The sequence below is a fragment of the Schistocerca gregaria genome, chromosome 9 (genome assembly GCF_023897955.1).
Source record: "Schistocerca gregaria isolate iqSchGreg1 chromosome 9, iqSchGreg1.2, whole genome shotgun sequence".
In the NCBI taxonomy this organism is placed as follows: domain Eukaryota; kingdom Metazoa; phylum Arthropoda; class Insecta; order Orthoptera; family Acrididae; genus Schistocerca; species Schistocerca gregaria.
This window is the reverse complement of record NC_064928.1, coordinates 213,069,675-213,084,631: the sequence shown is the minus strand read 5'-3', so window position 1 is coordinate 213,084,631 and position 14,957 is coordinate 213,069,675. Positions and strand designations below refer to the sequence as shown.

Genomic DNA, 14,957 nt, shown 5'->3' with positions numbered 1-14,957 from the left:
ACTGTTTGGCTTTGTTTGATTTCTTAGAGTCCTTGCAGTTGGCAGATGAATACTCTCACTCGTTGGCTGGAGGGACATAAATAGTATTTGCAGGAGTATTCCTTTTGTCCTTACTGGCCTGCCATTTGTGTAGCAGATAATATCATCAGGCTGGCTTGTAACGCAGCTGTAGGGGGAGGAGACGGGGACACTACTACGATACTGGGCAATTTTACAACTGCAGTGCTGAAATGGAGGTCACATCTGTGTGGCCATGTCCTCCATGAAGCAAGGTGTAGCAAGAACAGTACTGCAAGTGCCGGAGAGTAAGATGCAGGGCTTTTGACTAGCTGACAATTTCTGAGTGACAGAGTAAGGTACTTTTTCCTTCACCCGGACCTCCTGGACGGCCATTCATCGAGATACACAGGACAGTCTTGGGATGGGGCAGCATGGTTGTGATTATAACTGACGAAGTGACGAAGAGGAGGTGGGCAATCATTCTCATGAGCACCCCTACTACAAGCAACACATTTGATCGTGTTTTGACAGAGCATGCAAGTGTAGTTGTGCATTGACACTGGTCAGGCTGTGATGACTTCATAGCCTGCTTTGGTCTTCAATGGAAGCATTACTTGGTCAAAAGCGAGAAAACAAGTGTGTGTGTGTGTGTGTGTGTGTGTGTGTGTGTGTGTGTGTGTGTGTGTGAGTATGTGTGTGTGTGGTAAGGGGGGGGGGGGGGGAATAAAGTTGCATCAGCCTTTTCATTAGCCAATCATTAACAGTGATGCACTGATCAGAGAGACAAGTTTGGATTTCTCCCTCCATCTGACCATCAAGCAGCCAAATGTAAACAACATGATGCAAAGAATTCAGCATTAGCATTCGGTAGGACTTGACACGAACAGGATAGCTATGGAGGAGTGAAGCTGTAAGCAGCTGTTGGGCTTGAAAACCACAACTGCTCTCCAGAAACAAAAGTCCCATTACAAAAATGAGAGCAGGGTTTCATGGGGCCTGCAACTGCATTTAACAACTTTCTGAATAATAAACAGATTAACCATAGCAAGGGACTGAACCTCAGTACATGATACTTTGAGGGACCTAAGTTCAGCTGGGAGAGTGAAACTTTAGCCTCATTATGTTTAATAGATGTAGACTGAGATGAAGATGATTGGCTCAGCACAAAAAAAGTAGTAGTCCCCCGTGATTGCCAGCATCTCCAATGGCACACTCCTTCGAACTGGGGGCCGCTCAGAGGTGGTGATTGTTCATAACTCAGGACACACACCCCTGGACTCCTGACACAGGGACAATTGGCAATTTGGGAAGGTAACAGCTCAGACTCCTCCCTGTGCCTGGCCTGTACCAGGGGGTAGAGTCTGAATGGAATATTGTGGCCGGTAAATTCACAGTCAGCATGGATCGTGTGGGGAGAGTGGCAGTGGTGAGGCTTATGGTCAGATACCGTAATAGAAATGCCAAGCACTTGAGGGGAAGTGCCATTCTAAACTGAAGACTATGCTCAAGTTGTAAAAATTAAGTAGAGCCACTCCACACACACACTTGTGCGGTGACCATTCAAAAAGGTCTGTCACCTCTGCTTTGGTTAGTATCTAAAAAGGATTCCACTGAAAATGTAGCAATTTATTTTCGCTTGGCTTGTTAACCATTTGTAGCTTTCGAAGAAGGATCATAATTGGTGAATTTTGAGCACAACCTACACATTTCTTTTGTTGACATATTAAAATTTGCTTATTTTGCCAAAACACGGCTGAGTTTACACAGTTTCACCTCACTAACATGTTGTGCAGATGCAATCGTGAAAGAATTCTGAAACAGTGATTTGTTAAGTTTATTAAGAGAGGAACTGAAGGAAAAGCATATCCTCAGTACAAAATAAATGTGTGATGTCTTCACTTATGTTGTTTCAAAAATCCTAGCATTTCTCTTTCCACCAGCTATCGATAGTCCCTAAAAATTACATTCTTCCATAAAAAAGACTGTAGTTGGAGGAATAACACTGTACATAATGAATTTTTCCATAATAGCCATATGGCAAAATACTCTCCTCTTTGCATGCTATCATTTGCCAAAATCTCATTTCAATATCTCAAACCATTTATGAAATATGAGGAATGTTGTGGGTATTTCACTTTGCCTTTATCGCTGGCGCAGCACGATTGCAAATGAATGTGCTATATCAGTTTTCTCGATGGACTGAAACATCCACTCAAGTTTACAGAAAAATTTGATATGTTAATTAATTTCATACGCAATAACACATTAAAAAATAACATGCATCAACTTCAAAATCATAGTGACTCCTATTCTTTCATTGAAAACTTTTTCAAATTTCGTGCAGTGTTACTTCCATGTAAATATTATAATAACTACGACCATTGACAAAATGGTAGGATTCTGTAAAATTGTTTGAGAGATATTGCAGGACATGGACAAAAATAGGTCACTGCACATCAGCTGCCATATCCTGCACAGACTCCACGTGTGAACCCTAACTGTTGACACACGAATGCGAATTACGCGTTACTTAGCCACCTGTTACACGTCAAATGTGTGGGTCGACCATCAGGAGCACACAGGGACGAAGAAGAAACAAAGAGAAACCTCAAATGCTAAAGTGGAGGAAGGGTAGGAGATGGAGATGAAGAAAGAAGGAAAGAAAATAATGGTTTAGTGACTGTTCTGATGTCAGGCTACCGAAACTTCAGAACACATTCCCAGATCTGACATTTTCCCCAAGAGAGGAAAAAAGAATAGGAGGAAGATAGACATGCAGTGTGGAAAGTGAAAGAGGTGCAGCAAATGCTGGGGCCCTGTGGTAGCCAAGCATGAACTCAGCAAAGAGTGGTAAGCCTCCTGGGAGGTGAAAAATTATTACTTCAGTTTTCTTAAAAACATATATAGTAGGAACTGTTACGTAACACACAGCTGAACTTATTTTTATTTTGACAATCAATTTCAGTTACACTCTAAGTGTTCTCATGGCAGGAAACACATTTAACTGTGCGTTGCACAATAGCAATACCTATATGTCTTTTACTATCTGAGAATAGTCAGTGTTGACTGAAATTGATTTTCAAAATTAAAATTATTACATCTGCATATCATGTGATGCTGTTCCTAGCCCTCAAGCTGTTTGACCCACCTGCAAATGAAATTTCGGACAGGCATGCGTGTATTTTTATTGACTTTAATCATAAATGTTACTAAATATTACATTTGATTAAATGGTCATCATTCACAGCAGTTGTTATACAACAAGTTTTATTTGGCTTTTTATTTCTTATGCGTATTACAGATTAAGAAGGCTATCCACCGGATGTGTCTTCGCTATAGGTAAACTATCACAAGAGGTGACACTGTTAACATTTTGCATCCATATCACATTTTTTTTACATTTTGATTAGTACAGAGTTTAATCAGATACAGTAGCATTAGTATGAAGCCCCTATAGCACAAAGTTTTATGAAATTCAGGTGAAGTGCATATTTAAAAAATCAAACACATACTCTTCTTTTTGTCACATACCCATTCAGCCTTTCATGCACTCCTTTCTTCCCACAAGCCTCCCAGTTTGGAGCATACCTACTGTCACTGCTAAAACAACTGCTGTAATTTTCACACATATTAAAATAAGATGACCCCCCCCCCCCCCCACACACACACACACACACACATACAGTGAACTTTTTAAGCAACAGAAACCAGTAAGTTCTCTTGAACATCACGTCTTCCTTTGTGACAAAGGGTATCATCAGCAATCAGTGACTGTTGGTTAATGACACAGTAGTGTATGGGAAAGTGTCATCTTTGAGTGCCGGTATGAGGATACAGCACAACCTGATCAGACTTTCTATTTGAAATGATGAATGTCAACTTCCTCTTAATGTGTGGAAATCAAAGCTGATGAAGATGAGAAGGGAAAACAATAGTGTAATACACAAATAAAGTACTAGTAATGTGCTCATTGACACAGCTATGGCAAGTAATTATCTACGCGTAATGCTGTAATGTGACATAATATGGAATGAGAGCATAAGGTCGACTTGAGCTTGTTGGGATAATTCTAGGAGAGTGTAGCTCATCTATAAAGGATACTGTAATGGGACATTTTTTACTACTGCTTGAGTGTTCAGCTTCCCCATCACATGGGATTAAAAAAATTCAGAGGTATGGTGCTAGGTTTGTTATCAATAACTTCTATAAACACACGAATACTACAGAAAAGCTCCTTGAAATAAAATGGGAACTCCTGGAGGGAAGAAGATTTTTTTTGCAAAACACTAGCGAGAATGTCCAGAGAACTGTCATTAGTGACAAGACGCAATATGATACTACTACCAACAATATGTCTCATAATGACTGCAAAATAAAAAAAAGGTAAGAGAAATTCAAGTAGTAATCAAAATACATGTGAAAAGGAGCAATAAACACAAGTCTTGTGCACAAAACATATACACAAACAAAACTTTTTTGTAACTCTCAAAATGTTAAAAAGGATTAAGCTTGCAAAATGTTTACAAAACTCTTGTTGATGATGCTTTACCATAAAGTGAAACACTTGTGAAGTTAACGAATTTTAATTACCAGGTAGAAAAAGCCAAACAACAGTAGCTACCACAAGTGTTTAGTCTTTAGCATTCTTCTACATATGGATCCAGTTCAACAAAGTGATAGAAGTTTCTGTTCCTCTCATTTTTTTATTCAAAGTGAAAATGTAGGGTAACTTCTTATTATGACATACAATGAACAGACATATATCTTTCACAAACATACAGAAGGAATTCTTATGTACAAAAACATGTTTTATTCACCTGATATACATATGATGATGATATTGATTACTAACATAACAATTAAAAACATATATAGTATAAAAACAGATACGTAGAGTGTCTGGAAAGTGAGTAACACCTGTCTCATAGTGGTGCCAAAAGTGTATTACATAATATGTAAAAATATGAGGTTCTGCTGTAGTGAATCAGTCACCACCATAAAAAAAGTGGTTGGACAGATGTGCCGGATGAGCAAAGTTGAGAAGGTCTGAGACTACCATGCATTTCCTGGGACAATATGCTGTGGATGATAATGTGTTCTTAAGCTGCATCATAACCATTGGGAGACAGTGGCAAGGGAGAGAGACACACATTTCACTACCAATAGAAATAAAATTTTAAGTTGTCCCACTCCCCACAGGGAATAGTTTTCTACGACTGTGAATGTGTTACGTACAGTGAGTTAATCCTGAAAGGGGAACTCATTAATTGTGTATCGTAACGTGATATGCTAAAGGCTATGTGCACACTTCTGTGGAACAAGGTGTGTAGAAAGACAAACAGAAGCATTGCTCTCTTACAAGACAGTGCAGCACCTCCTTATAAGGCCAGCACAGCACAGGCTTTGATAGGTGTGATTTCCCACTTGCAGGAGTAAATTGAAATAATACATAGGTGCGTGGTCACCAATTTGTCAGTAGCAATCTATCTTCTTACGCTAGCTCCATGATCGAGGTACAGATCTCGAACGATAATATTCTGCCATTCTCCCTGTTACTAGAAGGTTTAAATTTTCCAGAGGACGTTCATATGTACGAATTTCTTTTTTTTTCAACCAATATTTTGGCTGTATATCTTTTGGCCACCTTTCGAGTGTGCCGCCATCTGAAGTTATTGCACACACCTCAGTCTGTTTAAACCCAACTTCCGGATCACTATGTATGCCATCACAGATACACGAGGGCCAGAAATACCATTTGATGGCAAAAAGCTTAGTACAAGTTACCATATGGCTAGATACTCGATCCATGTTTGGATATCAATGCACCAATAGAACTTCCACTGTAACAATTCTGTGAGTTCTTCAAATGAAGTACTGGGTTCCACACATTGCCCAGGCACTAAAAACTAAATTATCCACCAAATGAATTTCCACTGCTTACTTCACCACTGGCTTCCTGAACAGTGAAGTCAACACTAGAATTTTGACACTGTCAAACAGTGTAAAGTGTTCAGTGTTGATGCAGTGTTCTGCCACATCCTTTCATGCTTTGGGCAGACGAAACGTGTAGCCCATTTTGATACATTGAGCAGCTGATGCATACAGCCCGTGAGAGAGAGATGCTCAGAAAACTGTAGGTAAACCCGGCTCTTACAACCCACCGAATCACATTTGGCAGACGATTGCATTGATACTGGCCATTCTATACCATTTGACCAAGTCAAAATTCTAGCACAAACTTCACCATTCTGGGACTCTGTGGTCAATTAAGCAGTGAAATTTAGCTTGCCAAAGGATTTAATTAGGATGTGGCTACAGCTCAGGTACTACTGGCAGATCGAGTGTCTACCCACAGATTCTATTCGTAAAAAGTTCTTTGCTGGTGAGCAATACATCTGATCTCCACGTATCTGTGACTGCAAGCGCAGTGGTATGGCACTCGGCTTTAAAAGGATGGGTGCAAGTGCTTTACCTTTATTCGTTTGGCTTAGACAAAAGATGACCACAAGGCTGATATCCCAGTTGAAGAAATGGAGCTTTTTGCAGATGACACCCACGCTCTAAGGATCGGTCAATACACCAAGAAAATACGAAGATGCATTTTACTTTATTTTTGTTTCGTTGCTGCAAACTTTCAGCTGTGAAGCCATTTTCAAATTTTTGTTCAGTACAACTCATCAAGATGAACATAATTACCATAAAATCTCACAATGGTAAAAGCACAAGGTCCGCCAGACTTCAGAATTAAGGACATGACATTACGGGCATCCAGATTTGCAAGACATCCCTATATGCAGTCCGATCAGTTCTTACGTTCGTGAGTGGCATACTCTTTCACTTTAGCTCTACATACACTTGGTGCCATGCCTACATTTGTGAGCTCCAGTGAACCTCCTATGTTTTTAGCACCATTTTGTTTCGTGGGTGCTTGGGCTCAAACCGGAGTGTGACCATTTTCATGTGTTTCACTACACAAAAATTTCAAAATGCCTCAATGACAGAAAATGTGGAACAATGAAATCAAGGTACAGAGCTATTTTAGTCCAAACAATGCCAGCGCAGCATTCGCATGGTTTATGGTGGATGTGGACCCTATTGCCACCTACAATATTGCACAGATTTCTATTGGGAGGGCACGGAATGCTCAGTGCTACATTCTGGCACACATTTAATACAGTTACTGAACCTGCGTAATTACATAGAGAAACACAAAATTCCAGGATAGAATTTTGGACTAGTCCTTGCATTCAGGGAAAGAAATTCTTAGCACTCCCTACAGACACATATTTCTGAAAGCTGTGATAGTTTCTTAACTTCTGTGTGTGTTTATGGCCATACTAAGAATTTTGCCTCCTGAACTTACAGGCTAGTGCCAAATTTTACAGTTTTCTTAAGTGCATTTTCCTTTCGACAGTACATAGAGAAGCAGATTAGTGAATGTGTACCATCTGTGGTATAATGCTCTTACCAATGAACTGTTATAGGCCGATAATATGCAAGTGTAACTCACTTTCTGACTACCCTTCGTAAATGGTACAGTCTGAGCATTATATACAGTAGATGCTGATGACGAACAATCGAAGCAGCAGTTCATCTTATTTAAGTCAGTATCTTCTGCACAGGTAAAAGTCAGCATCACAGTATGGAACAGAGAAACTGTCTCTGCACACTGACAGGAACAACTGGAGTAGGGCAATTTTCAGAAGTTTCTGAAGCCAGAGTTTGTGTGTTTTTAAATTTACATGTACGTTGGCCTTATTCCAGTCATTCCTGTCTCAGAATTTAGTAGGTTGATACAATATTCTGTTTTGTGGAACTATTCATCTTTAATTGCATACTCTGAATTTAAATTCATATTTCAGTATTTTTACTTGAAATCTGCCCGATTCTTTTACACTAGCAGATGTAAATTACCACACTGTTGTCAATATATTTCAAACAAATATATGTAACCATGGAAATATAATATATACCAAAAATAACAGCAGTCAGTCCCATGTGTCAACATTCAGAGCAGGACACCTTGTAATTGAGCCATCTACAAGTTTCATTCTACAGAATATGTTTCTTATCATAACATATATGCTAAAATAATTCTCTCTGCCAAAAATATTAAGTACTACGCCCCTTCCCTTGTGCAATCGAGTTAGCACATGTGAATATTTAAGATAACTCATTGTCGTGTCCATACATTTCTTAAATAACCTACAATATAAATCAATCAAAGAATAAAAAAATCAAAAATATCAGATCTCTGTTAAATCACTGTGTATATAAGACCTTGCAGCTAAGTAATAAATATCATTTCCGTGTCTGCAACTGTGCTACTACCTGAATAAATACTACACTTTTGGAACATTGTATGTAGCACTGTTTGGGGGGGGGGGGGGGGGGGGTGAAAAAGAGAGAGGAGGGAGAGGGTGAGAAAGAGAGAGGGGGGAGACAGAGAAGAGAGAGATTTCTGTATGAAATTAGCAATATTTTTACCATATTTATAAACATATGTAGGGAAAATATGCTCCTGGTTGGCACAACCATAATATATCTATGTAGAGCAGTGAGTACAAATAAGGATAAATTGAAAGTTAAGTAGGTGACAACTTAGTCTGTTAAAAAGTATGCTTCCAAAATCAGTCCTGGAATATGAGAGGTGGTAGATATAGCTGCCACTCTATTTTTACAGACCAAAGGAAAAGTATGGCAAGAAAGGTGCTAAAATTTGATTACAAATCATAGTTACTGATACATCAAAATGAAAGAATAAAATGTAATTCTTCAGAATGAAGCATACCAGAAGAATGGCTACTCAATATTTCATAAAGAAAAATGAATATACATCAGTAATATCAATTAAAATACTATGTAGTTACAATTATTGCTACACACATACTATCAAGTAATATTTTATTTAAGAGATTTTTTAAAATTTCACAAGGCTACACAAAACTCTATACATATAAATTATTTATATTACCGAGGAAGTTAAAAGGATCCATGGAAACACACTAGCTATTTTGTACCACCATTTCCAAAATTTATGATGCATGCAATGCCTTTCATACAGCAATATAGCATTAACAATATACTTATCATCACAGTCACAATATTAACCAAAAATACATGTGTTATATGAACACTGATAATTAAGATGTATACATTAAAAGCAATGTAACATTTGATTCAAGCTTCTTTAGCAATAAATTCATTACAAAAAAGATTATTAATGAAAGATAACACACTGATCTCTTCATAACTAATTATTAAAGCAGTCCCGACATTAGCACAGTAGAACTAAGTAATGAACAACAGAAACGGTACGTAAGACAAAAAACTAGCAACTATAAAATAAGCAATGTACTGGTAATTAGTGTCTACACTGTTCAATATAGAACTGCCTGTACAGAACAGGGCATTTCTTGGTACAATAGATAGCCAAGTACACATATAACTGGACAGTAACACAAACAAACATAGCAAATCTGAACTAAAATCATTAAAAATCTGAGAAGTGAAATCACTCCAGTAATAGTACACAACATGAGAAAGAAATTCTCAGCACTTGCAACACATTCAAAGGGACATTTGGTTTTACATTTGTTTTAAAATTCAATATAAATGACACGAAATGCTTACAACTAAATCTATAGTCAAGCACAAAAACTCCTAAGCTATACAACACAGCCCTTTTAATACTTGATGATTCTATCCTGCTCGTGGCCTTCTTTGAAGCTCAACTGTAGTGCAGCACTGTCCCACTTAAAAAAATTAAAAAAATAAAATAAATAAATAAAGATAATAATAATAATAATAATAATAATAATAAATTAAAGATAAATACAAGGTGAAACAAAAAGTACTTTACAACTTTGGAATGATATAGAAATAACTTACAGAATCCATATATTAATCATTTTGTAGCTACAGTCTCAAGTTTGATTCATGTAGTACATCCGCACCTCATTCTGCCACCAGGAGCGTCAGCGTAATGCACAGTTAAGATGTCTACTTTCACTGGTGAAGAATGTGCTCACTGTGTGTTTCGATTTCATACAATGAACTCTGCAACAGCTGTTCAGTGTGAATTTCACACTGAATACACTACAGAACCTCCAAGGAGGCCTACAATTTACCCTTGGCACAAGAACTTTGTTGAGATGGGTTGTTCACAGTGACATGATAGATCACCAGCTATGGCGCTTTCTTCTTTACAGAGAAAACCATCACTAGTATTTGTGCCGGGATGGAATAATTTCGCACATTTTGGTGATGTAAGTTTTTTAAGCTTGTTTCACTGTTTTGAAACAGCTTTCTCTATGCAAATAAGTTTTACCTTTCTGTATGTAATGTATGTCTTGTGTATTTGTGCAGATACTCGAGTACCTTGTACAGCATGTTCAGGAGATTGTAGCAAAGATCATCTGTGAACCCAAAGAAAACTGCAGAGCAGTGGAGCTAGAAACCATAGTCCACCAGCTGGCTGATATAAAAACAATCGATGGTCATTTATTGCTTATTGGTAATTGTTGAGGAATAATGGTGATGCTGTGCATTTGTCAATGATTCAGCTATTGTTTTATGCCTGAGGAAAGGCAGTTACTATTGAGGAACAGGGAAAGACACTTACGAGGAATTAAGATTATGTGTAGAGGGGTCAGAAGGACCAGTCATGTAGTTGCTGTTTGTTCGTTAACTTGAGTTAATGTGGTTAGCTATCAATATTATTTAATTGGACAGTTGTATCAATTTATGTTGCAAGTGGAAAGTTTCCACAATTTTAGAAATATGACTGAAAGTGCCTGCACTTTGGTGAAAGATTGCAGCATCTGACATAGGGATGGATATTAAAGATTGGAAATAATTTAATTTTACTATGCTCCTTGATTTTAAGAATTGTCACAGTGACATATTCTTCAATTAGCTGAATGGGGTTTTAAGTTTGTACTTGTAATACAGTTATGAACTATTTAAGGACTGAGAGTCATGAATCGACGAAATATTATTTTATTTCAGCGAGTGGACTGAAGTTATTTGAGTTGGGGTTCCAGTTATGGTGTATTTGTAGCGTGCCTATAAATTGAATGCTGTGATTAAATGTAAAAGTTAATGAAGGCATTATCTGAGGCATAGAGTAACAGTCATGAATGTATTGGATGGATTTGGTATTTGAGGTGATAGGTGAGTAGGATTTTGTGGATACTGAATTATTTTATTGTCGAGAGGAGTTCTCAATTTTTGAAGAGATTTGAAGGTTGTTACTGGAACACCCAGACCGGAAGTTTTTTCTTTAAAGTTTACCTCACTCAGAGTTGCGATTGTAACAGTTCATGGTGATCCAGAGACTAGTTGAACCATGTTTAAGTGGAATTCCATCGCAACCATTATTCTTGTAATAAATAGTGACAAGTGACATTTTCATTGAGGTTTTGTTAGTAGGATTGAGGATTGCTAACACTTGAAATGGCTGAGAATTCTGTAAAATGTGTTTTAAATTGAGGTGGTAGCACCTACAATTTTTTTGATTTTTTTTTATTACTTCATTTCACTTACAGTGGGGATTAGTTTTGTCTGTACAGAGTTAGCAAGAAGAAAAGAATAAACTGTTATTTTGTTCAAAAATCAAAAGCCCCGCATTCTCATTTAGCCCAAAGTTACTACATAATTGTTATTTGAGAGAAATAATAACTTACGTCAGAAACAAGTGAGATCTTAAACTGTGTAATATTAACAAGTAGAAAAGACCTGTCAAAGTAAGTGATTCCCGAGTGACAAATGAATGCAAGATAAGCGATCCAAAGTATTTACCAGTAAGGATGTAAGAGTCAGTTATCTATTTAAAGGTACAGAAAATACGAAGGACTAGTTTCTTTTTGTTCCAAAGTTGATAGTTCACAAATGTAGTTTTGTATCATAAAGACAGAGACATTATTTATATTACGGACAGGCGATGCCATAGCAACAAAATACATCACCAACTGTATCTATCAAAATTCATAGATCTAAAATACTTTGGATTTTTGGTGAAGGTATTATGCGTAAATAAGAAGGTAGCAAAATATAACTACCTTTACTGTGATTTTACTAAAAGCTCAATAGGGAGATGAGTGCACTGAAGGTCTGTGACTTATGTTAACAAGTGATTGAGTTGGGTTTTGTTAGTAGTGATTCTTGGCTACTCTAAAAGATTACAAGTAAAAAAATTAATTTTTTCTGTTATAGGAACAGTTCTAGAGTGCAACCTCTTACATACATGTTTAGACAAAATAATGTCAGATTAATTTCGATCAATTTATTGTATTTAATCTTAGGTATTGCTGGATAGAAATACAAGACATAACTGCATTTTTCCGTTAGTGTGGTGACTTCAACATAGGAAGAACTACACGTTAAAAGTCACTACTATTGACCTTAACATAATACAACACTAAATGGAAAAGTATTTTAAAACTACACCAATCACAATCTACGTAAATAGCAGCCATTTGTGTGCTTGATTGTAATTTCCCAGAACCTGAGCTATTGTGTAGCGAGAGTGTTACCACTGCTTTCCTTCAGTATATAAATCATTATTTTTAAGACTATTTACAAATTTATTTTTTTTCCCTCAATTTTTCCTCTTATCGGGGCTGGGTTGTGTCTGCTAGCAACACGGCTAGTCACCTGAAGTTATAGGTGGCAGTTCTCGTATTGTGTATTGTGCATCCAGATATGCTTGGAAACATTTTAATTTTACAGATCAATGACTGCACCACCTCTTTTACTCATGGAAATTTGATGTCTCTCAACAATCACTTCCCATTTCGCTGTATTGGCGGAGAAGCGCCAATCGCATGGCCACCTCGCTCCCCAGACTTGACACCATGGGATTTCTTTCTTTGGGGTTTCATTAAAGACCATGTGTATGTTCCTTCCCTAACAAACAACTTAGCCAACCTGGAAAACTGAATTTACACTGCCATTGCACAAGTTATAGCCAATTTGCTGCTACAAGTGTGGGAAGAAATTAATTACCAGTGGGATGTCTGCTGCATCACAAATGGTAATTACACTGAACTAAAATGACACTTGATATTTTTATGTGAAACATGAGATTGTTTGCTACAAATTAGACATCTACCAATTCCGTAAGTCAGCTCAATAAATTTGTTTATTGTTTCACAGTTGAAAAGACCTTCTGTTTCACCTTATAAGGACAAAAGGAACTGAAATAACACTGAACAAACAAAGAAACACACAGAATATGTTGAATCAGAATTAAGTGTAAGAAATGCCTTTTATAGGTTGGACTAAATATTTCTACCATATAAGGTGTCAAATGAATGTGTACGAGGAAAAGAGAGGGGAAAAGATAAATAAATAGTTTTAAAAATATGGTCAGATTTTAGTTTCCAAGTGTGGAATGAGTTTTTTTAGCTCCGCACAGAGCCTGTACAACAAACACCTACTTGCTGGGTCTGTATCCCGGAAAGAATGCTTTCAGGGCTTCAAACAAGTGTTCATTCACAACAAATGGGAAACTGTCAGGCAAGTCTCCCTTGCATGTTGGGCACTTGTACACTTCTGCCTGGAAAGAGTTCTGCAGACATCCCTGAAAAGAAATAAATGCAAACTGATCAACACCAATAATTCTCATGTCAGTTTACTGTTTTTCAATAAATCCACAATGACACAGCTTTATTATAATAATAACAACAGCATACTGATAAAGTGGTATTAACTCTCTTTTCCTACAAGCATGACAGTCAAGCCCAAAATTTCACCAACAAAACAAAATAAATGAATTTTTTAAGAACATAATTGGTTAGTCTTCTTGGAAGAGAAGGAAGAGTGTAGGTAATTTGGGTGAATATACAGGGGAAAATAGAAGATGAAGACATTTTCAGGGTGTACATAATAATCAGGATTTATTATATGACTTTCAGTCAATGCATCTTACATGTATTTGAGTGCTGACTCAGGGCGTATATGTGGGCAAGAAAAAAGAATTTCTAGATTTCCCGGATAACAACACACTTTTTTCCCCAGGTGAAAATACACTATACCCCAGGCGAAAGCACTTTTTTCCATGTCATATGACAATATACATTCCCTGTAGCTGTAAAACTTACCAATCGGATTTTAAGGATTTTATACACCAGTGTAGAACTTGATGGCATTTTAGGAAAAAAATACAGCAAAAAACAATGTGTTTTGGAAAGTACACTACTGGCCATTAAGATTGCTACACCAAGAAGAAATGCAGATGATAAACGGGTATTCATTGGACAAATATATTATACTAGAACTGACGTGTGATTACATTTTCCCGCAGTTTGGGTGCATAGACACTGAGAAATCAGCACCCAGAACAACCATCTCTGGCCGTAATGACAGCGTTGATACGCCTGGGCATTAAGTCAAACAGAGCTCGGATGACGTGTACAGGTACAGCTGGCCATGGAGCTTCAACGCGATACCACAGTTCATCAAGAGTAGTAACTGACGCATTGTGACGAGCCAGTTGCTCGGCCACCATTGACCAGACATTTCCAATTGATGAGAGATCTGGAGAATGTGCTGGCCAGGGCAGCAGTAGAACATTTTCTGTATCCCGAAAGGCCTGTACAGGACCTGCAGCAGGTGGTTGTGCATTATCCTGCTGAAATGAAAGGTTTCGCAGGGATCGAATGAAGGGTAGAGCCACGGATGGTAACACACCTGAAATGTAACGTCCACTGTTCAAATTGCCATCAATGCGAACAAGAGGTGACTGAGACGTGTAACCAATGGCACTCCACTCTATACCATCACGCCAGTATGGCGATGATGAATATATGCTTCCAATGTGCGTTCACCGCGATGTCGCCAAACACAGATGCAACCATCATGATGCTGTAAACAGAACCCGGATTCATCCGAAAAAATGACGTATTGCCATTCGTGCACCCAGGTTCATCGTTGAGTACACCATCACAGGCGCA

At 37.7% G+C, this 14,957-nt stretch overlaps 1 protein-coding gene across 1 annotated transcript in view; it reads right to left on the bottom strand.

Moving 5' to 3' along the window:
• Positions 1 to 3,192: 3,192 nt before the first annotated feature.
• The window catches only part of LOC126291646 (E3 ubiquitin-protein ligase UHRF1-like), a 163,284-nt gene continuing 151,519 nt past the window's right edge, over positions 3,193 to 14,957 (bottom strand). The window contains exons 13-14 of the mRNA XM_049985213.1: positions 13,443 to 13,585; positions 3,193 to 9,755 (exon numbers count right to left, since the gene is read on the bottom strand). Coding sequence (XP_049841170.1) covers positions 9,731 to 9,755; positions 13,443 to 13,585 — 168 coding nt within the window. The 3' untranslated portion in view covers positions 3,193 to 9,730. The remainder of the gene's footprint in view (positions 9,756 to 13,442; positions 13,586 to 14,957) is intronic.